Genomic DNA, 24,997 nt, shown 5'->3' on the forward strand with positions numbered 1-24,997 from the left:
GGTCAAGTCTTCAACAGAGGCGAAATGGAGACAAGCCGTAGCAGTGCTGAGACAGCAAAGACCTCGACAAGATGAAGAGAAAGATTTGTCAGTTGTTTCAGTGGAAAGAAGAGTAAGGTTGGATTGAACCGAATAAGAGATGGAGGCCAAGGGGGTAGTCAAATACCCTGGCGCAGGTCGCACAGTTAGTTTGGTTATTTTAGATGGAGCTTGTGCAGGCGCCCACTATAAAACCGACAGCACTAGGCAGGGCAGTGTAAGTACTGTACCCAGACCCAGGCACGCACCTTCAAAGAAGCCTGCCTCCACTACAAAAGTGGCCGATTTAGGCTCCCCGGCGTTTTTGGCGTTTTGCCTCTGGGGGTCGAATTACTCAAATCAGATGAGACGGAAGAGGATAACTCAGCCAAAGACTCATATGCACGCCACGGTCCAGAAGGTCTACCGGTACACAACGCAGAAGCAGGGAGCTCAACTAGGATCGATTCTTGTGTGGCTGTTTAGCAGGTGACCAGGGGTGGTTGGTCCCTTGGAGCCGGTCTTGAGGTACCTGGGCTCACCTCAGCGAGTCACCGTCGCACGGCAGAGGTTGACCTGAGGTGAAGGAAGAGACAAAAGGCAGGGTCCTTGAGCCGGGCGTAGCATACACCGTGTCACTCCGGATAGTACTCCGTAGGAGATAAGATGAGGCGGAAGAGAAAAGGAGTATCCGTATGTGGTGTTTCGATTTTGTTAGACTTCGGAAATGAAGATAGCCTTTGAAAGAAGGGAAAGTGATAGGAGGAGTAAGAAGAGGAGTAGAAGAACATAAAGCCAGGTAATAATGAGTACTACTTTTAGCAACAAGTTTGAGACTTCCAACACTCCAAAATCGAAACACGACACACACGCACACACACACCTTGCACCTTGATCTTACTCCTCACCTTGTCAACCTACCCAGCTAGAGACCCAGACCCAAAGGAAGTGTGCATCCAATGCATTGCATTTGGTCTTCGTGTTGTGTTACGACAAGGATTGCGGAGCAATGTCAGATGCTTGCTACTAGGTTGTTAGTTGTGTATAAAAACCATGGAAGCTTTGGAGTTTCACTATCAGCCAGCCTTACAATCAGGAATTAAACAGGTCTCGTCAAGTGCCAAGTGCCCAGTCATGATCGGAGAGTTCTGTCAAAGAGAACTGAAACCAAACGATAATTGGCATTGATCGGCATTGTCATAATGAATATTGAAAACGATGCTCATTGCCGTACATACCCAAGTTTGGGGGTCCTCCTGAGGAGATGTTGGGGGTTAGACTGTTCTTTTTGGACTGTCATGGTCACGATACATCATTCTATCGTGATTCTCCTCAACCCCAGGTTTCCTCCCCCCAGCTTCTCTCGGTAAACAGGTGATGTTTGAGGCTTTTTACCACACGCTCCATCATTTCAAGCTGATGTTTCCGGCATGTAGTCACGGAACCTCTCGTCATTGGATGTCCTTGGTTCTTGACCTCAGAGCTTCTGAACTGACCCCGTGGCTCTCTGCACGATATTATTGCTCAACCTCGGCCAAGACTCACAACCACCGAGTTTACCTTAATTGAGCCGGTCCAACCTTGGTCTGCCTGCACTGGAAGTACAGTACCATCCATACAGTACAGCTCAAGATCCATGCCCTGTCCATGCATGGCATAGCCTGGTCTAATGTACATACATAGCGGCTATAAAAGAAGGCATATGCCAAGTTAGTGGATCACCTACGCCATTCAAAACACGACTCGACGATTTGGAGGATTTCGCGCCTGAAATATTCATGTGATCGTACCTTTCCAACTCCGGTGCCGGCCCTCATTCGTCACTTGCGGCTCACTAGAAGCCTTCTGTATTTTCTTTTCAGCCCACCTGACGATAGATACATGGCTTAATTTTATGGAGTCGTTATGCGCAAGGTCGTTCACCTTTCTCGGTATGCGCCAACGGCTTTGTTCGGCATCTTTGCCAAGGTGACCTTTACTGCTTCTCTGGTCGCAGCTTGTCCAGCGAACAACTTGAATGTCCTAGTCGCTACGACCCCAGTCTCAGTTCCATCCATGGTCTATCACATCGTCATGGTGGAGTCTCTGCAGGGTCCTCCATTTTTTCTGTTTGCTCTTCCATGCAGCTATGAGACGCTACTGTAAGTGACTTACTAATTACAGATTGTGCTTTCTCGTTATCGTGTTGAAAATTCGATTCCTATCATGACCATGAAAGCACGAGAAGAGGGGTTTATGGGTCCTGGCTAGTATATCCGCATCAGACTGAAGCGTTTGATTCAGGCTAAGATAAAGATTGCCTGAATCTTGAAAAAAGTTTTCGCACCGGTGCTGGCCAGGCTGAATATGTAGGTATGTCTAGTCTGGCTAAGTTGGATAGAATGCTCTTGGTGTATATTCTCCTCCACAATACAGAAGAGTCAGCATCGTGAACGACACAATCCATACGCCCTACCCGCCTTCGCTCAACTACAGTACTCTTATCCTCTAACTCAGAACCTTAAGCCCGCAGGTTGAGATGGTAGTCCGTAGAACTCGGTCCTCCAGCCAAATCGACAGTTAATCCTGTCAGATATCATTCTCGAGGCTAAAATTTCGAGGTTGGCGCATAAGGTAATCTACGATGAAATCTCATGGATACAATACCCTGGTTGTGCTTTTCCTGTACACTCCCTAGCCATGTTGATCTCAAACCATGCCGTGCCACATGTATCTGATCCCATTCTCAGACTCAATATTCCCTAAAACAACACCCATGACACAGTCATTTCCAACATCGGAGCATATCTCACTCGGAGTCGAACCATATCAGATACTCTCATCAAACAAACACAACGCCAACAGATCCAACCCCAACTGTTTCTCAATCCTGGTTAAGAAACAGGAGAGGTTATCCCCATCTTTGCCAACTCACCCCAAGATTTTTCTTTCTTGTCGAGATGTACATAGTAACAACTGAGAGGTGAAGTTCCACTGCCTCTTCAGTACCCCGTTCAGATTGGTGACATGCTGTGGGAATTTGTTAGTGCTTCGAATCAGTACAAGCGCCAGGGGCCGTTTTATCGGATCCTCCACGCCGAAAACTCCGGGTCCAGATCTGGTAAGACTCCGATTATGTGCTGAACAGTAATAATCAATCAACGTTAATGTTAGGTGTTCCCTCCTTGGTGACGTTGATCCACAAAGGGATATCCAGTGGATGGAATTCATGATTATCGCCGCTGTACAGATTTGTAAGTCTGAGGGAACATTTCTTAGCAACCTCAGTTTCATTGACATTCAGCCAGCGGATATGCCACTTGTTGCATCTGTCTTCTAAACTTCGCTCCTTACTCTACCGCGCTCCCTTGTCAACCAGTTCGCTTCATCATATCGCATCCCCCGCCATGAACCTCTCAATACTTCGATTTCACGCCATCGTGGCAGCGGCCATGTTCGCGACAATCGCTTTCGGCGAGCATACCAGCAACTGGGCCGTTCTCGTCTGCACCTCACGATTCTGGTTCAACTACCGCCATCTCGCCAATGTCCTCTCTATGTACCGTACCGTCAAGCGCCTGGGTATCCCTGACTCCCAGATCATCCTCATGCTCCCCGACGACATGGCCTGCAATCCCCGGAACGCGTTCCCTGGAACCGTCTACAGCAATTCTGATCGCGCTGTTGATCTCTACGGCGACAACATCGAGGTGGACTACCGTGGCTACGAAGTTACTGTCGAGAACTTTATTCGCCTGTTGACGGATCGCGTGGGTGCGGAGATGCCGCGAAGCAAGCGTCTCCTTACCGATGATCGAAGCAATATCTTGGTTTACATGACTGGCCATGGTGGAAACGAGTTCCTCAAGTTCCAGGATGCCGAGGAGATTGGCGCATTTGATCTTGCCAACGCTTTGGAAGAGATGTGGGAGAAGAAGAGGTAGGTAATAGCTTCATTGCTTTCCTGTCAACCACTAACGGGGTTCAGATATCACGAGATCCTCTTCATGATCGACACCTGCCAAGCGAACACCATGTACAGCAGACTTTACTCCCCTAACATCATCGCTACCGGTTCCTCCAAGCTCGATCAGTCCTCATACTCACATCACGCCGACAACGATGTAGGCGTCGCCGTTATCGATCGATACACGTACTACAATCTTGAATTCCTCGAGAACAACGTCAAGGACCTGAACAGCCAGAAGACAGTGGGCGAACTGTTCGACAGCTACGACTTCGGCAAGATCCACTCACATGCTGGAGTGCGCTACGACCTCTTCCCTGGCGGCGAAGAAAATGCCCGTAGCCGTCTGATCACAGACTTCTTCGGCAACATCCAAAACGTTGAGGTTGACCGCAGCGGCAACTTGACTCTCGAGGAGGATCTCTTGGCGCTTAGCAAGAAAATTGCCCTTCTGCAGCAGAAGGAAGCAGAGGCAGCCAAGGAGTCTGTTGGGGAGAAGGTATCTGCAAAGGCACCTGCTAGTGCTCCAACTGAGGCAGCCAGGAAGATCCAAAAAGCCAAGGCACTGACGGATGACAACTGGTGGACAAAGAAGGTCGTTGGTGCGACAGCGCTTGCGGGTTGTGGCCTTCTCTGGGGTTTAGGATCTTTCTTAGAGGGTTGAGGTCAACAATCACGAATATTGTTATTTTTATATATTTATGGCATACCAAGAACATGGAGAACGGCGTATTTGACGGGATTGACGTATTTTTTGTTACCATACTCCCTAGGTAGTGATAAGTCGAGCAATCTGCAGACATGGCCACAGACAACCGGTCCTACACAGGGTATATGTTGGCTTAATCAATTTGATACAATTTCAAACATGCGTCGATGGCTTCTTATTTTTGATACTCTATGAAGATTGGTACTCATAGACTGCTTTAAGCATAGGGAATTCAACACCTGGCAGCATAAAGGATCTCGTCTGTTTTTTCTTCATGGTGTAGGTAGGTAGGTAGGTATGAAATGTGTACTGCTTCTTAGTCAGCAACTTTTTTGGTATCAACCATTTCATACCTACGAACATCTCATCAAACTCTCAGTTCTGCCATGCCACTGTCGAATTCAAATACCAGGCTTCCTTCTCACATGATTATCTTATAAGAGGAAAAATTCCCATGGTTTTGCGGCCGTCCTGTGACACGACCCGTCTCAGCTGCCACAATGGAAAAGTCTAAGGTGAGACTTCAACAAAAGATTCGCTTGACTGCTCGGGCGAGATGCACAGCCATTTTCATATCCCCCCTATTGAATAGAAAGTTATAAGAGAAGGCTTGCTGACTGTTCTGAAAACAAGACAAGGCCCCTAAAAACAATTCATCTCAAGTCGCGTCCACTGACAACTCATGCTCTGGCATGGTCTTGTGATGCAGAGCTTGCAGTTGCTACAGATGATACTATTTACATATTTCTTCCAGAGTATCCGAGGAGTGGCGGCCCGGACGAAGGAGCGGATGAGGAAGAATTACAGAGCCAGTACACGCTCTCCTATCGTGCCTCAGGCTTGATTCGTCCAGATCCCACAATCAATGCACAGCTTTGTTCGTTTTCCGGTATCAGAGTGGCTGGACCGCCAGCCAACGACGAGAATTGGTTTCCTGGTGTGGGGAATGGGTTAGTGACAGGTTCAGGAGCACCAATCTGCCAGATTGTGAGGCTAGAATGGTCACCAAACGGATTGGGCTGTAATCTTCGACCTATCTTGACAGCACTGTCGACCAGTGGATGTATATACGCGATTGGTGAGCACATTGATCGGCAGTCTGCGATGATAGCAGGCATGCGGGTTCGAAGCTTCAAGGCATGGAAGACACTCTGGGGCCTCGGGGCCCAACTTCCGCTGCCCGACAACAACGAAGAAGATGGATACCGAAATATGAATGAACGCATCCAGGCCTTCTCGTGGGCCAAAGAAGTGGATACAGGGAGAGGTCTTCTAGCGTACTTCAATGATGTCGAAGAAGTAGCTGTAATGGCGGTGCAACACTTCTCACAGACAAAAGAAGGGGATCCCTCGAGTGAAGAGACGCGATGGGACATCCAAGAAGTTGGCCGATTTGATGGTAGAGGGAGACATATTAAGGAAGACGTGAGTCATGCTGAACTTGATCGGAGAAGGCTCTAACATCATGAAACAGGCTGTGGATATCACGGATCCTGACTACGTGCCCCATGGGAGTGCCTTTTCTTTGAAATGGAGCCCTTGGTTCAATAGTCAAGGCAAAAGGGTCGCTATACTGGCATATTTGGCAAAGAATCATGTTGGGTTCCGAAAGATCACTATCCTCGGCAATTGGGAGAGGGGCTACCCTCCGCTCATCGAAGTCGAGAAGGCGGACATGGCAGCCATTTGCATGTTTCTATCAACGGATGCATATATCGAGTGGGAAGACCTGGTACGTGGTGCATGGCACGTGGAATAGCCGTAGCTAACGTGGCCCGAGATCGTATATGACGATGATAAGCCCGTTGTCAGGGGCGTGGTCGCTGATCCGTTCAATGTGAAGCCGTTTCAGGTTTCGTTTGTTGGCGACGCTGAGGAGTTGGCTGGCGCTCACTATACTTGGGAGTGCTCGACGACGTATTCCAAGGAAGATGAAATAGTCTCATTGAATCCTATTTCTGGTTCGTAACTCTTACAGGCTTTGCACACAACACATCTAACAGCAACTAAGGACTTCTAATTCACGATCAAGGCATAGGACACACAGGATCAGTTCCATACTACTCAATCGCCAGGTTATCAGCAACATCACGCAATCAAGACTGGTTTCAAACAAACCTTTCGGACTCAGAGGCCTCTGTACCGAAATGGGCAACGAGAATTCGGAAGCAGACAACGCGGCTCGTTGCAAGAGCGGTTGCGCTGGAAGGGCTAGACTCGGATTCAGATGACTCAGAAGACGACCTGATGGATGAGGATACAACACAATTACAGGTTCCCGAATCAAGGTACCGCATCTGGGGTATGGTGCAGTCACCCGGCGGTGGCACAACAGCAGTGCTTGTATCACGATACAGCACTTTGCACCCGGAAAGGCGAGCACTCTGCAAACTAATGTTCTCAAGAAGAGACGAAGAGCGTGGCGAAGATGATACAGCCACACTATCGAAGCCTTTAACCACTGAGGGTCAGGTTTGGGAGTGGATGTACGGGAATGCCCCTGAAGTGCTTGGGACTACAGCCACCCGCAAGATATCGCCTGAGCTTAACAATTCTCTATTGAGAGAGCAGTTCAGAGATGTTGCTGCTGGTCAACACTGCGTGTTTTGTGATGCGGCATTACGATTGGAGGAGGAGGAGGCAAAATGTGAAAACGGGCATTTGTTTGGTAAGTTGGCTACGCAACCTCTCTATGGCCGTTGTTGTTGACACATTTTGTATAGCGCGCTGTGCTTCTACGGGACTGGCGATAATGGCTCCCGATATTTCTCGAATTTGCGCAGTGTGCGAGTTGCGATGTCTGAAAGTCGCAGAGCTGAAGCGAGTTGTCGAGACGCATTTTGGACCAGGGGCAAATGTACAGGCGTCAGGGGAGGTTTGTGGTGGATGTGGGGGAAAGTTCGTCGCATGAATGAGTAAGTTAGCGCCTGGAGTATAAATAGAACAGCAGAGCCGATTTATTAGCAGATCAATGATATGGATATGGCCCATGGTGCAAGGGATTCCTCTGTATCTTTTCTTTGGGGGTGTTCTTCTTATACACCCATCATATAGGTACGTTGAGAAAAGGCTACCTAAGGATTTACTTGAGTGTTTTTTATAGAAACATAACAACAACCTCTTCATCATTCAACCAATAACACAAAGTTGAGCCAAACCCATCTGTGAGACACTGCGCGGCAAGGGAGCCAACCATCATCGTCTGCCCCGCATTACCTCGGATTTAGTGTGCGAGGACCCTGGTTCTGTGGTTCAGGTCACTTCCTTTAAGCGCTAGTACTCCATTACAGCACCGTAGGTATCAAACGGGATCTCTTAGGCTAGCAGTCAGGGCAGTGACAGGCAGCTGGAGCTACCTACTAACGTTACAGCGCAGGGCATGTACTTCCAACGGCCTTCAATCCGTTATTGTCATCTTCCATTCTCTTTTCCCACATTCAACTCACTTCAGAGACTTCCGCATGAATACTTCCCGTCTTCTTTTTGTTTTCTCACAGCCTCTACCTTTCCACCCCTACTTCTAGTAGCCACAACGCAGATCATTTACTGGCGGCTAGGAGGCTCTCACTTACACCATGTCTGCTTCACGATCTGGCGCTGCCGTTCCAGCAGTCAGTGCCAACTTCGAAGAGTGAGTATTAGCATGTATTTCTATCGACTTTTGAAGCGATGCTTTCATAGCTCCATTCGATTTTCTCAAGCCTGCTGACTCTGGCATCAGATCTCTCGCTTCCAAGCCCTTTCTCTTCGTTGTCGGCCCAGAGGCCAAGGAGTTCCATGTACACAAGGAACTCATCGGCCGACTATCGCCAGTTCTAAACGCTCTAGTAAACGGGAACATGAGAGAAGCTCGAGAAGGTCGCGTCGTATGGGCAGACCTGGATGTCGACACTTTTGTGCGCTTCGCCAAATTCGCCTACTCTGGTGACTACAGTGAGGCACAACCTGTTCTTATCCGGGAACCAGAACTAGACACTGAAGACAACCACTCGCCAATCAAATCATATACTCGTGATGGTAATGGCTATGCATCTTCGTCTGGGCAGGACTCAGATGACTCTCGCAGCACCCGCTCGGATTCAGAGGAAATGCGTGACGACAATGATTCTGGTGAAGACGATGATCTTGACGACGACGATGACTCTTCCGAAGACACTCCAACCGGATACCACAGCCCTGCCGGTGACGGGGCAAGTTCCTCTGAGGCTTCCACTACTGTAGACCGCATGTCAACACGCAATGGCGGTAACCGACCACCGTTCACTTATACCTACACCTATGAATATTGCGAGTGGAAGCTGCCAGCGGCCGTTGGCGAGTTCATACAGAGTTATCAGTCCAACAACGATCAACAAAATGGCATTCTACAGTTGGCTGAAGACAGTGGGCTATCAAGACGCAAACGCAGATGTCCAGATCAAAGTTATATGCTTGACGTAACAACCCCAATAGGAAAGCGGTTTGAAGCGATGAGAAACTTTGCCCGTCCTCCTTACAACTCATCCATGATTCACGGCGGCTCTCCGGCGGTGACTAGTTTGCAGAGCACACAAGAAGGCAAATACTCATATCTGCCTGTCTTCCTCAGCCACGCACGTCTCTACATCCTGGCAGATAAGTATGGTGTTGAAGATCTCCGCCGTCTCTCCATCTGCCGCCTCCATTGTATACTCTATTACTTTTACTTCGACCAATACCATATTCCCGACATCGTGGCCCTCGCGCAGGAACTGTTCGAAAATACCGTGGAGGATGACATTGCACGAGAGATTATTGTGGAGTACTTTGTGTGCTTCATTGAGTACATTCGGGATACCCCAGAAGTCAAAGAGCTACTGCGCAAAGGAGGTGACTTTCCTGTAGCGTTGGTCTCTCGTGTGGCCATGCGCTTGTAAACTGGAGAAGACCTACATGTGGCACTGGACTGAGATGGAAGCGAGGCGTTAGGGTTAGGCATGTCAGGGCGTTTAGGATTTGAAAATGATATTTCGGGCTACTTGGCTTTGCTTCTTCGTCCCTCTACGGGAGAGAAAAGTATGGAGAAACATCATCGTCGGTTTGTGGCAGTTTTTAAATTCTTTCAGGTCCGGGATTTACTGTCTTGCGGACAATTCGATAGAAAAGCCCAAGTTATTAAAACAATGACTGTTCAACACGTGCTATATGCTCCGTAAGAGATGCAAATGCAAAGACGAAAGACGTTACACAATAGACACAAATAGAGCATGGACAGGCACACAGGACTAATGGCAGTAAGTCATCGAGGAATAATTTCATTTCCTATCTTTCGTCTCAAGTCTTTAATTCCTAGCTGCTGGTGGCGGTATGCTACCAAGCAAGCTCCCTTTCTTCTCTCCACCCAACGACCTTGAACCAGCCGCGGAGGAAGAAGTAATATTCGAAAAAAACAAACGCAAACGTAGATACACATTAGCGACTAGCGCAGCTCCTTCCATCAGAGGAGAAGATCTCGCAGCAAGACATCGTAACCTGTATACACGTCTCCCCTCAAACTAAATGGCTAGGATAGCCATTCGCAAAGTCACCCTGACATGAGCGTAAATGACATGCCATGCCACAATGACGGGCTAACGACCGCCTGAGATATATGAAGTTTATATAAACATGAAACAAGAAAAAGTGGCTCGAAAGTAGCCACATAAAGAGAAAAGAATTGTTCGAGTGAGTGACAAGAAGTTCGAAAGTAATTTAAATCATACACCAGAAGAGTAAAGAAGCGTGAGCAGACCATAATGCTCAAGGTCTCTCCATGGTACCGCAGAACGCCGTTCCTTTTAATACTGTTTCATACAGGACAATCAACGGCTGTAAGCCGCTCAATACGCCTGGCCAGGTACGGGTTTCCTGCTTAGAGAGCCCGATGAAGATGGCCCCGAGCGAGTGTCCTGAGAAGGATTCATGGGGCTGGGTCCAGGGGGGTTATTTCTTCGGTTCATCCCGCTCGGGCTCTGTGAACGGCCACCAGCAGGCCCAGGTGACTGTGAACGAGGTCCAGGACTCATGGGTCTGCCACTGGGCGGTCCATTACGAGGACCGGGTGACTGTGCTCGAGGTCCCGGGCTCATCGGACGTCCTTGAGGCCGGCCGGGAGGTCCCATTGGCGATTGAGGACGACTGCCGTTAGGATTAGGACCAGCAGGTGAGGCAGGTCGAGCTTGACCAAAGTTTCCTTGAGGGGTCATAGGTCGTTGTCCTCGAGGTTGATTAGGTCCAGGTCCTCGAGGAGGCCCGCCAGCCTTAACAGGAGGGCCCGGGCGAGGGCCGCCTTGAGCGGGGCGGGGCTTCACAGGGCGAGTCGACAAACAGGTTCGAGGAACGACACCCTGTCGAGAACGGTCAAGTCTGATGCAGAGAGCCTAGACAAAAGTTAGATTGGGCTGAAGCATGGATTGAATTGTATAAACTTACCCAGCCATCATCGTACTCATGAAGGAGTCGGACAAGGTCACCAGCTCTCAGTTCCAATTCATCGTCCATAGTGGGCTTGAAGTCAAGCTGCACGCGGTGAACGGCCGAGTTTGCGGGTCCGCCAGCAGCAGCAATAGCCGCAGCGCCTGCAGAAGGACTGTCGGGACCTCCAGAAGGAGCGGAAGAGCCACTGTACTCAGTACCAGCAGGACTAGCGGGAACAGCTGCCATAGGGGGGTTTGGAAGGGTCAGGTCAAGTTGCTGCGGGCCTCCAGCCTTGCGAATCGAAGTCTTACGAGCGACCATAGCGGCAACTGCAGATCCATTGGCGGCGAGGGGTCCCTGGGGAGAAGAAGGTGATTGAGGTGAGACTGGAGCGGTGGCGGCTGGGAGGGCGGCGGCGGCAGCAACAGCAATGGTCGACTTTTCCGACATGGGGCTGGGAGAAGCCCTCAGCGCAGAAGCAGTCTCTTCCTGAACGGGAGATGGAACACGCTCGGCCTGTGTGCCGAAGGGGTTAGCAGGATCGACGCTTTGAGCTGTTGTTGGACGCTCCCAGGGACTGCCTCCCACGGCTCGAGGGGACAAGGGACCAGTAGCAGGTGAAGAAGCTGCAGCTGGTACAGCAAGAGTTAAACCTGCACCTTTGCTTGCGCGTTTCTCCTTTTCAAGGCCGTTCCAGTTGGGAAGGAATTGGGTCACGGGTCGGAGACTAACGCGGGGAGCCTTTGCATCAGTGCGGATAGAGGCAGTTTCAATCGGCTCTGGAGACATAGAACGGCGCACAGCAGCTGCGGCAACCATTGGAGGGCCACCGTTACCAGCCATCGGGCCATGAAGCTTCTCATCATCATTCTCCAGTCTTTCCATCTCGGCCTGCTTTCGGCGTTTAGTGAAGATGAAGTAGACAAGCAAGCCCATGGCGAGTAATCCGCCAAGAACACCAAACGCGATTCCAGCCTTGGTTCCTGCACTGGTGCCACTACTGGCTTCTGGCGCAGCACTGGAGCTGGAGCTAGGGAGACTTGAGGCTCCAGACATGTCAGCAACCTCATCGATAGTTGTGGAAGCGGAAGCTGAGCCAGTGGCTTTGGCCAGAATGGATTCGATAGATTGACTGCCAGTGGGATCGCTAATAACGGAGGGGACGCTCGATGGGTCGTGACTGGTGGTAATTTGGGCGCGAGTTCTGGTCGGTTTAGCTGTCGAGCTCTCCTTCGCATCGTTATCCTCGGATTTGCTGCGAGACTTGGCATCCTCGGCAGCCTTCTTCTTGGCAGCCTCTTCTGCCTTTTCCTTCTCTTCCTCCGCTTTGTCTTCGGCAGCCTTTTTCTTCGCTGCCTCTTGCTCTTTCTCTGCCTGTTCTTTTGCCTTTTCCTTAGCTTCTTCAGCTTCCTTCTTTTTCTCTTCAGCCTCTTCCTTCTTTTTTTCTTCGGCCTCCTTCTTCGCGTCGCTCTCGTCATCGTCATCATCCTCGTCATCGTCCTTTGATGAGCCCGTTGGTTTAGGCTCGTGGCCTACTGTTTTGTAGCCACCAATCTTCCCTTCGAAAGTAGCTTCCAATGTCTTGAAGACAGTCCTTACTTCTTCTACGATTATGTTAGTTGGTACACAATTCGCTAGTCAAAACTGAAATCGCAATTTGTAAAGATAATTTGGTGTAATCGAGGAAATACAAAACTTACGTGGTTGCCTCTTGTGTACATGGCGCTTTGAGCCGTCCGACGAGACGTCGATCTCATGAGCGATGTTACCAAACCCAAAAAGCCCGTCGGCCCTACGGTGTACTTGCAGATGCCGGAGATGCATGTTTGCTGGAGTTTCGGGTGTTTAGGAATGATGGTAACAAATTCAAATGACGGGATCGCGCGAAGATCACAATTCGAAGTCCGTCGTTTTTGGTGGAATATATCGTCGCTTAAGACGAAAATGGCGGGGCTGGTTGTCAAGTCGACTGGAATGAAGGGCGTTGCAATAGAGGGCGGGAATAAAGAATGTGTCCCTTAGGGGTCTCGAGACTGATGTCCTTATACGGGCGGCGGCGGCAATGTCTCAGACGAGAACGGTGGGGGTGCGTCAGTAACGACGGTGATGTGAATTCGCAAGTTCAACTGCTAGTTACAACGTGAGATATGGATGTTGTTGGACCAGCTGCCAAACCAGAGTCAAATGTCGAAAGGAAGCGGTGGATATGAATATCGCTATGATAAACAAACAGCGCACGGCAGCAGTCTTGCAAAAACGCGCCAGGGGTTGAAACGAATGGACAAACTGAACTCAACACGGCGATAGCCAAAGCAAGGCGACCGTGAAAAGCAACAGTTCTGAAAACGACTGAACGATTTCGAGGTTGAAAGAGTCTAAAAGAATGAATGGTGGTGGAGAGAAGAAAAGACAGCGGGCGGAAGAGGCCTTGGACGAGGATATGGTTGTAAGGTGAGGAGGTAGGCTGGTGGAGCACTAGGTTGCCAAATACAGGGTTACCGAGCAAGGTCCCCGGACTTCCCATTGAATTCCAGGACCTACTAATGTTTGATAGGGCCAACCGAGCCCCCAAGCTAAAAGTAATCCAAGCGGGGAGCAGAGCTGAACCTGGCAGTGACAGGGCTCTGGCCATGTACTTTGAGGTATTCTTCGTGCCATGTTCAGTCCCCAGATGGGCCAATTTTATTGAGGTTTCATCTTTGACCGGCTTTGCAGTACAAGATGGTACAGTTGAGATTGTCCTCAGTCCTTACGAAGTAGTAGAATGCCGATTACCTCCATCTGTAAGTTGTTGAATAAACATACACCACACCATACGAAAATGCGCAGATGAGCCTGCATAAAGCTACATCCCAAGATGCATAGCACGGTACATCACACGACACTAGATTAGGCATATCGTATTCCAAATTTAACCTGCCACTTGTGCAGCCATCTCAGTCGTGTCACCCGTATCACCATGACCATCGCGACAATGACTACTACCAGGCCCACTAGCGGATGAGACAGGGTCCTGATTCCCACTCATTTTATTCACGAGGCGCCGTGCATTAATGATGATCAGCAGAGAAGCATGCGGCCAAGGAAATCGAGTGATTTATGATTTGCCGAGAGGAGAAGAACCGAGGTGGGAGTCTTCAAGGCTGATCCTTGCTGACTTGTGAGGACTGAGGAGGTTCACAATAGTAAGGTAGCCAGGGGTAGCGCGTTGGCGGGGGGCTAAACATCAGGGGTGGCTTGGGCCACTGACGCCAGGCGTCAGGTACATAAGTCGCATGATTGGTTGGCTAACACTCCGCTGAATCTGTTTAGCCAGGAACCGTTGAGGCGCCGGCCAATCCGTAATGGCTTATCCAATCGACCCCTGTGCAGCGTGGCTGCTACAGCTCCCAGCTCCAACGTCCTCCAACCCAAATTAGAGAATAGTCCGATTGCATTAAAATTATCCCACACCCACACACACTCTCCTTTTCGTGGATGACGGGGCTAACAACGAATATCGACCGATTCACTCAATAATAATGTTATTACACAGTCTATTGAGTTTGCCTTCAGTAAACGTTTCCATTTTGTTATCGGCTTCCTGCCCTTTAGCTGCTTCCTGTGTTTGTCGAAGCGATAGAACAGAAGATACATCCATACTTGCACACAGGGATCTGTTTGCATCTTGGACAACTCACAAATTGTCCCGCCAAATGCTTTGATTCGACAACGAGAATCAGTAATATCCTTTTTTGTCATATTTGAATGAGTGGCTCAGTTTCTTCAGAATCTAGAGCTCTCACTAGCAATTATGCTAATTCCATTGATTCGACTACCCATTTCCACGCTTGGGGAGGAAAGAAAACTCAGGACCTTGATCCTAAATGACAAAAAGACTTGGGTAAACTTGCATAAATTTACTGGTAGGATATCTTTACTGCCTACCTAGGTAAGTTTAGGGCACCTTTGCTAAGCTTAGGATACATTTTGCTGAGTTTATCTTGGCATCCTGTATTAAGGTCCGATGTTTTCTTGCTCCCCGAGGGCCACGACACCAGAAGAAACAAATTCCTCCTTTGCTTGCACTTTGACCGCTGAACTGACGCATTGACTTTATATGGGTTGAAACAACAGATGGAGACGAGTCTGTGCCTGATCTGTGCTTTTTCAATATATCCGTCCATCCGCTGGGAACAGCCCTTGTCATACCGAGATGAGAAACCATTTCGTGCAGCAATCGATTCTCGAAATGATTAGCGAAGTTTGACAAATATGCCTTGCACAGCACTTTTGCATAAAATGGATGACATGATTCACAATTTGGTCTAGATGGGCATTTTCAAACTCCAAATACAGGGATTTTAATTAATCTTCTAGTTACATCGTAACAACGTCACTGTTTCATGTTCAGCCTCGGTCCCTCTGTCTCGGTTGACAAACAAATTATACCGATGTTAGATCCATTGTTGTTGTGGATATGACCTGTTGTTTAGATCTACTTCGACACTTTCCCCCAGCTTCAACTACAGGCGTCAGTGTTCCGCGGTCAATGGGACCAGGCTTTCCCTGTGATGCCTCACTAGGTTGCTAGGTATCTAATCAAATTCACAAGGACTCCGTAGAGCGTAGATACTGGCTAGGTAAGTGCCATAAGAGTCATTTCGGCTCTGTTTCGAAATCCTTGGTGTATTGATCACCTGCTGATAACAGTGCTGACTACCTCTGGCTAAGTGAAATTTCGCAGGATATCTTGTTTTCGTCCTTTCTACTCCGTGTCGCTACTCAAAATTGTGAGTGTGGCCAGTCAGAGACAATTGATTTCCATGGATTACGATCACCAATGTTTGAGACATGACATTCCTGTGTGGCTTTAAATTTGTCTCAGTGTTAATGGGTGGTTCCGTTTGTCCCTTCAACAACTTTGACATCACAAGGGCCTTAGGTTCTTTGCAGACCATTAAAACTGCATTCTCTATAGGAGCGTAACATGCAAGGGAGGGGAATCTTTGCAATCATCAGTCGAAGCTCGAAGTGGCCTCCTCGACACATCTGTTTTAAGGTGGAATCACACCACCGAGTAAGGTGGTGGATAACTGGACCCTCAATTCATAAGGCGAGTTACCGAAACACTTCCAAGTTGGTCAAGTTACGATTTGCTCATGAATACGCCGTTGAGCTTTCTAAATATATTCTTGAACTCTACCTATTCCAGCCGATGAAGATGGTTTCTCAAGCCGCAATGTCCAACATGGGGAGTCACCATAGGAAGCGATAAAAACATTTATCACGTTCCGCGAATTTTCTATCAAGGCATCATCGTACATCTCTATATATAGAAAGAAAATATGCTCATGTGTGAATCCAAACTGCTCGGTTCAACGGGCGTCGTCATACAGTTACAAGTACAAGACCAGGCAAACGCTCGCTATGCTGAGTAAATGCCCCGGGTATATAATGCTTCTCCCACGATCCAGCTTCGCCTCTTCCTCTTCACATAGAATCTTCCATCTGACGACTTCTCGCCTTGGTCCAGTTATCCTTATCCAACTTTCCGCCTTGAGCTTCAAGACCCATTCCCCTTTCTACCCATTCTTTACTCTCCATGTGCCGCAGTCGACTTAGTGCACGAGCAAATGCGAATGCCTCCTCAGAACTCGCAAAGAGATTTGAGTCTTTGAGCTTGTCAACGCTATGTACCAGATCATGCTTGGCAGCAGCATGCTCCGCGTGCTCGTGCTTCACGCCCTGTTTCATGAGGCTTTCAGCAATCTCATCTCGGGAGACAAAGAGTTCTGAAAGGGGTTTTTCTGCAGTCAGGACAAGCTTGGCGTTACCCTCATACACAACATCGATGAATGTGATGAAGCGACGCGCGAGATCTCGCTGCTGATGAGTCATTGCGGGAATATCGGTTACAATGAATGCCTCATAAGCCCGAACGAGCTCAATGAAATCAGCGGCAGATTTTGGTTGTCGAATCAATTCGTCAAAGGTGAACCATGCCGCTCGTCCGCTGACTCGAGGAACATAAATCTCACGACCCCAGACCTTTTGCGTCTCGGGTCGAGGTTCAGGCTGTTCAGGATCGCCGAGGAACCGGAACCATTTCTCGGCGTGTGCGTGCGCATGGCTGTCGAGTGACGTGTGGTACACACCAGATGGAGGTCGAGGGATCTTTCGGTAATCGGTTGGCGAATCGAGATTTATGACATGCAAGCGGTTCTTGAGAAGTTCGATGGCGGGGATGAATGACTCCCGCTGGACACCGCTCTTGTACAGCTCGTCAGGGTGTCTGTTGGAAGTTGTTACCAGGACTACACCGTTTGCCATGAGAGATTCAAGGAGTCTGTATACGGTCAGCATTGAGCGAGTTTGAGGTGATAAAGTGCACTCACCGTCTCAAAATCATTGCATCTGCTACATCTGTGCACTGGAATTCGTCGAAACAGAGCACATTTGCCTGTTGAGCAATGTCGGCCGCGATATATGGTACCCCGTCAATGTCGTTTCCATGCTCCATTTTGAATCTATGAAGTCGCTTGTGTACATCTTGCATGAAGTTGTTGAAATGAATTCGATTTTTTGACTTGACAGATGGAGGCAGAGTTTCGTATAACAGATCCATCAACATGGTCTTGCCACAACCCACGTCACCATAGAGATACAATCCCCTCGGAAGATCGTTAGGGATATCCCCAGTGGGCGACCTGCCGCCACCTGCGCCGAAAAGCGACGAGAATATTGACTTCTTCGTGGGCTTGAGGGATTCGATGCTGGGGTGCTGGACAGGCGGGGCGTCATATTTCTCCAACTCATGATACAAGTTTTGGAAATTCTGTATGATCCCTTCTCTCTTGTCAGTACTGGCTTATGTTCCTGGCTGGATTCCGACATCCTCACCTCTTTGGTGTTCATCGTTTCGCAATTTGCCCGCCTGTACTCTTCTGTCATACTCTGGAATTGGACCTCCGCCGTGTATAGGTTCAGCATCGACTACTGTTGCCATCGACCGCGATCGGTTAAAACATGACGTCGATAGGTTGGCGCCTTGGACCGTGAGGGCTTGTTGTGTCTGTCGGCAATATAAGCCTGTCCTCAAGCCCTGTGGTGTTGCGCTCGTCCGAAGCGTCCTCGCAAATCTACCGCCATCCGCCGATGGCCGTAACAATCGAGGATGGCGAGCAGTGGCACTACACCTCAGTGCGCCGCGCATTCTGATCGCGTATATGTCGCAAGAATCGAGGCGGCTTCGTTTGCGATCGTTCGTTGGTGAGTTTGCGGAATTAAGGTTGTAACATGAGGCAGTTAATCATGGAGGGGAGTTGCGAATCCGGTATTCAAGTGACGATAGTGTGGGCCGGGTTTAGAATTGGTCCCCGGTACTGGTGACCCGAAGGCTGCCGATATTCCCGGAGGTCCTTTCAATTAAGCAGTCTTTTGTCAGCATGCCGAGGCTCACTAACAGAGGTTACTTGAGGACTTCCAGCGACCTACCCTAGATGCTCGACTCGCACTTCAAGAGTCAGCTGTTCACGATTTCACATGATGAATCCCCAACACTGCAGACTCACATCTCTAGGTTTAAGCTCTTTGTCAGCTGCTTCTTAACACTTTACTCGAGCATAATTCTTCATTTGAATACCGGCCCGGTCACTCTACTCTTGGAGTCTTAGATCAAGATGCCGATTCAACTCCGAAGGCAAGGCACCAGCACAGGTCAGAACCCTTGGAGGTTACGAGATAGTTCCAAACTCCCTGACCACGACCCGGAGAACCATGTCCGGCCAAGGTAAGTGACTTGATAGTAACGGCAAGTCGCCTTCCAAAACAAAAGATTAGACATTTGAAAAATGGCGGTAACGGGCTCGAGGTTGTGCATTGGCCGAATAAGTACTCTGAACCCAATGATCGATTCATTGCCTGGTCGACACAAGCTTCGGTATGCGAGCTCGCAGGTAATTCCAGTAAATAATAGCTTCAAATTACTCCCGCTGTTTTAAACACAGTTCCCAGACGATTTCGTGAATATCATGTCGCATCTCTCCCAACATCCCACCAACACTCCGCCTAGGCCATAATAACTGCAAGACCAATGACAGCAACCAGACCAGTGAGAGGAGCACCAAGGACACCAGCAGCATTGTCGTCGTTCTTGGACTTTCCGGAGCTGCTGTCGCTATCTGAGTCGGCGTCATCAGCGTCCACCAACTCGCCACCAAATGGCTTCTTGCCTGGGTTGACTCCAGAACTTAGCTCCGATGCACGCTTCTTATAGTCGGAGAGAGTCTTGTTGGAGTCGGCGTTGATGATACCAACCATACCCGAGGCGCATTCTTTGCCCTGGGAGGAGTAGAAAGGCGTAGGATCAGTATCATTGACGGTGACCTTGAATATCTTGTCCTAGAGACATGTTAGAAATCGCAAAGAGGCCCGAGGAGTCGCAACTTACGGCAGATCCATTGTCAGTGGGAACGAAACCGGAAAAGAAGCCAGTGCCCATATCGAGAGGAGAGCAAGGGTATCGGTAATCGCCAGCAACTACGCTGTGGTTCTTGGGCTCGAAGTGGAACTCAAGGACATCACCCTTCTCAGCCTCAACTTCCTCAGGGTCGAACTTGTCGTCGCTGGTAGCTGTGATTTTAATAGTCTTCGCGCTGGCCAGATACGCCAAAACGGCTGAGGCGAACAACGTCTTGAGCGAAGGCATTATCAGTGAGTGGTAGAGCGGTGATGCGTAATGCAAGAGCATAAGCCGGTGAGGATCAACAAGTAAGGCAGGTAGGCAAGTTGGAGTTTATCAGTTTATGAGAAGTTGACCGCTACTAGCAAGCCTGTTAAAAAAAGATTCAACGTCAGGCCAAGAGTCGCCTGTTGCCCAGCAGCCCCTAATATCAGGGCAATTTTTCCGTGTTACATACTTCTAACATGGGCCAGTTAATACTCTATTCTGATTGCCTAACAGAGACGCGAAGATCAGGGTTTGACCAAGGGGAGATCAAGGAGATGCAGGGGCTCTCCATCACGAGGGATTCACTGGTTGGTGCGTCGAGGTCGGGTATTTGTTCCATCGAGAGCCCTGTTTACTTGTGCAACCCCAGCAACCAGAAGGACGAGGATGATCGCCTACCCTAGAGCTCCAACGTGCAGCCTGAAATCTGCATGTTCGTCGAATTTGACTTACAACATCCGATCGTTCAAGTCGACAAGGGTTCGGGTTCTAGAACTCTGTTGTAAGATAAGACAAGACTAGTTCAATGGTATTAAGGGAATGTTTCTTCAGTCTCGGACGAGATTTCAGACACATGCCATTGAACAAAGCTGTGGAGCACAGCTGAGACCATCAGTCTAGAACACGATGAATGCTGCAAACGGCTGAGCGGGTGCATCTATCCTTGTTGCTGATCTCGAAGGGTAACATGGGTTCCATTCACCGCTCGACGCGTGTCGGTTGCGATGTAGCACGCTCATACGTGGGTTGCATGCCTCCCTTTGTGCAGCACCAAGGATGAACGAAGAACAAAGAACGACCTTTAGGTAAAGTAGGTACACAACTACATGTGCCCTGCAGGGCAGGCATCGCAGCCTTCTCATGACTCCGGTAACTTTTCAACGTCCGTTAGTGAAACGATGGTATGTGCATTAGTTAGTTGACAATGCAGGCACGCACTATGTCATGAACGAGAACTCTGATCGTGGTATGGCTTAAATATTTTCCCATATCATGAAGCCTGTTTTCACCAAGTAACGGTGTAATGTACTCTATACATGTCTAGGTTGGTGTACTGACTGACTCAGCTCGTACCCCATCTCCCGATATCACTTCCGGGGTCACGGAATACCGGTGCTGAGAACCGGAATGCTCCACAGCGATTCCGGGTCCGAGTGTTCAGCGGTCCGACAAAGAATTAACCTTCTCCGGTCGCTGGGCATTTTTCGGAAGCTATGGCCAAAATTGGCCGTAAACCCGAAACGAGTGGTCGGGGACTCGGCGTTGTCGGCCGAGAATGACTAGCTCGGACGTCGTAAAGGGACGGATCCATCGACGCCAGTCTAGATCCCGGGAATTTGATGATGGGGCTGAGCCGCATCTTTAACTTTGGTCCAATGTAATAATGAACGGGCTGCTAGATCGACGTTATGATCGGCAAAGTAAATTGAGCCCTAAACATGATCGTGATGTCGAGTGACACATGTGTCATCCCCACGGACGCAAACGATATTGGGGTTAATATCAGCAAATAGTCAAGTTGATGCAGGAGTTTCAGTAATAGGAAAGAATCAGCTATTGCGGTATGTCATCAAATTTCCCCAGTATCCCCACATACATGCTTTACGGCCTGAGGCTGAGCTGCAATGGCAAATCAAGGGGCCTAAGTATGAAGAAACATCGTTTCGCAGCGTGCCTCGCGAGTCTCCTACCACATCTAGAAGAATCAATATTGTGATCCGCAAACAGCTAAGATATATGGTCTGGGTCTCGACCTTGTGTAGACCGGGGCCAAAATTCTCACGTGAAACAAGCACGACATGCGACTTTCGATTCAGCATCCAAAAGATCATACAGATAAAGTGGCCAAGAGATCAAGCCACACACTAGCTGCTGTCACCGGCTATTGTACCTGAACAAGGCCACGGAGGCTATGGTGTCTTTGAACGTTTTAGCGGTTCATCCCTAGGGCATGCATGTCATCAATGGAATCTAGAACATCGTGTTACTCACTACAATGGAGAACAAGGAGAACAGTGCAGTAGAATGCAGCGTAATGTTCAATAAACAATGGGCTAGAACGTTGAAGAACACAACGGTACACTACCGAATACCCAAGGTGATGCGAGTCTTTGGATGTTCCCAGTCGTCAATGAATTGAACAATGCCGTGTACTTTCACTTATTCTCCTTTGTTGTCAGAGTTTGTCTGTATGCCTATAATAGCTATTTAGTTACTAAGCGCTGGGCCTTTACCAGCAGCGTGACATAACAGCAAGAGTAGCACGACTGAATACACAACAACACAGTCAACGAGACGCATGCTGAGATTCCATGACCGATGTATCCCGATCGCCAACAACAGCCTCGAAAGAGGTACCTGAGAACCCGAGCCAGTAAAACTTCCCCAGGCCCCCAGCACCAGAACACAAATGGAACATTGGGCTCTGGGTCATGGGAGAAGACGAGGATTCTGCCGCGCTTTTCATCATGGTTTCAACCCCATCGACGATACGACCCCAAAGAGTCCTTTTTCCCATTCCCCAAAATTACATTCCTCATTGACCAACCAACAGAAGTCAAGTGTCAGATATGCCATCAGGCGAGCTGTCAGATCAAATCAGACGCAGAGCCGCCTGACGAAAGCACGTTTGGTCTAATGCCATGTGGTCATGCTGCTTGCTTGCAGTGCCTTGAAGGGTGGTTCGATTATCAGGGCACTTGCCCCTTCTGCCGAGTCGATCTCATCTATCCCGGGTGTGGGCATAGAGTTCCAGCGAGACCCCTGACTAGGGAAGGACTTCACCTGCTACCAAAGACACTACCAGACCAGGGCAGGATCCCGAATTTCTGTGCGCAGTGCCTCAAAGCAGAATTGTTGACTCAAGCAAAAAAAAAACTTAAATCAGCCACGGAAGGGTTTGAAGAAGCCAGACTGCGATTTTACCACACCAAAGCGCCCACTGACGAGGCAATTATGCTGAACAAGAGAGACGAGTTTGAGACAGTGTACCGAGAGGATGTATACTTCAAACAACTAAAAACGTGGTTGACAAGCTGGTAGGGTGTCATGATGCAGGGAGTCATGACTCGATCGATAGTAGGTAGGGGTGAGATAGCCTTTGAGATGCAACTAGTATCCGCGGAAATCGCAAAAGTACACGATACTTAGTCCGTAGTAATAGAAATTTCCTCAGCCTACTCGAGTCAGAAAGTACAGGATATACAGGGATAGACAGTGGCTGAAAGAAGCGGTATTGAGCAACCCAAGCTGCCGCACGTTAGTTACCTCTATCTTAGGCATCATCGGCGAAGCTGCCATGGAACAACGACAAATCTCCCCCATAACCACCTGAATCGCGAATGTGACGTGGATGCTACGTATGCACATGGCGTTGAGAAAAATTTCCCGAGGACTTGCAAGGACGGGCCGACAATTCAGCTGTCTAGGGACCTCATGGTGGTCGATCTGGTGCATAAGCTTGAGTCGGTACTGGGTTTCGCACCTAGTGTCCGTCCGAACTGACTCGACGACCTCTGATTGGGAGCGGCTTTGGTTTTTGATGGCTGTGAAGTGCTTATTAGTTCTGTGATCCGAGGTTGGTGCCTCGGATGTTTTGCAGAATAGGGAAACTAAACAAAGAGCCGCAGGGAGATATGGAGGGCTGAGTAATTTAGAGATGAGGGAGAATTCAAGGCAGCGCGCGGACAAGAAGGAGAGTCCGAGTAGGTAGTTGAAGTGGATCTCCGGCGGGAAGAGGGGCGCAGGGCAGACCCACTCTCAACGGCAGCTCCGTGACCGCGGCGGGCAACAACGGGTCGGGACCATAGAAATCAGTGGAAATCAAGAGTCAAGACAAGATTACAAAGATATTAGTGAATGAGCCATTTCCGTGTTGCAAAAGCTCTATTCACCATTAAAGTCGCCAAGACTGCGTATTTTCGAGTCAATGCTTCTCACGTTTCTTGTTTCTGGCCTATACAATTCCGTGCTTGCAGCATTCTCGGCCGGGTCGTCGGAGGATCGTGCAAGGATGGCAAGAGTATCCCCTTTTCCTTGTAAATGGGTGTGACCATGACGCAGCTTGAATGGTTTTTTCTTATAGTCGGTCTGGGAACCGGGTTGATGTCCCGTACACCCGCTACCACGACCGCGGCGCTGGGACTCATGCTTGTAAGTTGGACGGCCTGCTGCAGTCTCCATTTGAAACATATAAGTGACACATCATATACGGTGAGAATAGCTAGACTTAAGGACATTAAGCGAGAACAATGTGTAAGTATTATCATACGAGTTCTAAAGATGGTGAAGAAATGACTGCCGAGGCAAGGGTGCGCAATCGGCAAACCGAATTTATGTCGGCTAACAGTAGTTGTAAAGATTATAGACAGTCTACTTTGCAGAAACTTGTCTGACCGAGGACTTACCCAGGAATCATGGTATATTTGATCTTATACTTGAGATAGCGGCTTCTGATATTGACTACAGTGGATAATAAAAGTCTGTTGACGGCCTAACGGTTCTTGCAATCATTTGCTTGTTACCGACCTTGGGTTGTGTAAACTGATCAGTTTTGCTATCCCTCAACGGTCGGCATTTGCCGAGGTGGGGACAGGGTCTGGACTTAGGCCCCTCAGCCACATCTCGACGTTGAGTTCCAAACCCTTGGATCAGCCTTGGGGTCTTGTTCCCTGGCGAAGATCGAGATTTAGGGGGGAGCTCACCCAAATTCGGGGAATGGCAGGCACATGACGATATCTTCGCCAGCCCAGCCCCAGGTCCGAGTCTATCGCGCTGTGGGTGCAAAACACACTGCGTCATATCGCGACATCGTCTAGTCATTAAGGCACAGCCAACTCAATCATAGCATCCAATCTCAATCAGCAGGTACCTAGTGCGTTGATGAGCGGTGCGTTCTCATGCGCAAATGTCCCTGTCCTGCTGGACTTACCCAGCTTGGCTGTTGCTTCCACCCAAGCAAATGACTGCTCAGATGCCTTCTCCTTTCACACAAATCAACTGGGATAACTAAAAAAAAGTTCCAGCATGTTACATCGCATAGACGTGCCTATTGCAGTATGATCATGATCCGCTTGGTTCGTTCTAGGCTCGCGATCTGTCTCCCTTGATTGATCCCGGCCATTTCGACAATGCTCTTACGTTCTCTGTATTTGCGCCCGCCGCGTTAGGTATTGTACTGTGCAATACGAAACTCGAGCTG

The 24,997-nt window shown here is 49.1% G+C and overlaps 6 protein-coding genes across 6 annotated transcripts; 3 read left to right on the forward strand and 3 right to left on the reverse strand.

Moving 5' to 3' along the window:
• Window positions 1-3,404: 3,404 nt before the first annotated feature.
• Window positions 3,405-4,628, forward strand: FMAN_02882 (putative GPI-anchor transamidase; the record flags this gene model as incomplete). Its single annotated transcript, XM_041831629.1, has 2 exons — window positions 3,405-3,937; window positions 3,986-4,628. 2 exons carry the CDS (start codon window positions 3,405-3,407, stop codon window positions 4,626-4,628), a joined length of 1,176 nt encoding a protein of 391 aa, XP_041682173.1.
• Window positions 4,629-5,173: 545 nt separating this feature from the next.
• On the forward strand, window positions 5,174-7,584 carry FMAN_02883 (uncharacterized protein; the record flags this gene model as incomplete). The annotated part of the gene is made up of 6 exons (XM_041831630.1): window positions 5,174-5,224; window positions 5,307-6,098; window positions 6,148-6,405; window positions 6,454-6,634; window positions 6,685-7,341; window positions 7,397-7,584. The coding sequence occupies 6 exons, from the start codon at window positions 5,174-5,176 to the stop codon at window positions 7,582-7,584; spliced, it is 2,127 nt and encodes a 708-aa protein (XP_041682174.1).
• A 664-nt stretch (window positions 7,585-8,248) lies between these two features.
• Window positions 8,249-9,568, forward strand: FMAN_02884 (uncharacterized protein; the record flags this gene model as incomplete). The annotated part of the gene is made up of 2 exons (XM_041831632.1): window positions 8,249-8,304; window positions 8,395-9,568. 2 exons carry the CDS (start codon window positions 8,249-8,251, stop codon window positions 9,566-9,568), a joined length of 1,230 nt encoding a protein of 409 aa, XP_041682175.1.
• A 942-nt stretch (window positions 9,569-10,510) lies between these two features.
• Window positions 10,511-12,911, reverse strand: FMAN_02885 (uncharacterized protein; the record flags this gene model as incomplete). The annotated part of the gene is made up of 3 exons (XM_041831633.1): window positions 10,511-11,050; window positions 11,103-12,691; window positions 12,788-12,911. The coding sequence occupies 3 exons, from the start codon at window positions 12,909-12,911 to the stop codon at window positions 10,511-10,513; spliced, it is 2,253 nt and encodes a 750-aa protein (XP_041682176.1).
• A 3,648-nt stretch (window positions 12,912-16,559) lies between these two features.
• FMAN_02886 (putative AFG1-ATPase family gene) lies at window positions 16,560-18,282 on the reverse strand (the record flags this gene model as incomplete). The annotated part of the gene is made up of 3 exons (XM_041831634.1): window positions 16,560-17,415; window positions 17,465-17,915; window positions 17,970-18,282. The coding sequence occupies 3 exons, from the start codon at window positions 18,280-18,282 to the stop codon at window positions 16,560-16,562; spliced, it is 1,620 nt and encodes a 539-aa protein (XP_041682177.1).
• Window positions 18,283-19,136: 854 nt separating this feature from the next.
• FMAN_02887 (uncharacterized protein) lies at window positions 19,137-19,776 on the reverse strand (the record flags this gene model as incomplete). Its single annotated transcript, XM_041831635.1, has 2 exons — window positions 19,137-19,469; window positions 19,519-19,776. 2 exons carry the CDS (start codon window positions 19,774-19,776, stop codon window positions 19,137-19,139), a joined length of 591 nt encoding a protein of 196 aa, XP_041682178.1.
• Window positions 19,777-24,997: the final 5,221 nt, after the last annotated feature.

This window comes from Fusarium mangiferae (genome assembly GCF_900044065.1).
Source record: "Fusarium mangiferae strain MRC7560 genome assembly, contig: FMAN_scaffold006, whole genome shotgun sequence".
Lineage (NCBI taxonomy): Eukaryota > Fungi > Ascomycota > Sordariomycetes > Hypocreales > Nectriaceae > Fusarium > Fusarium mangiferae.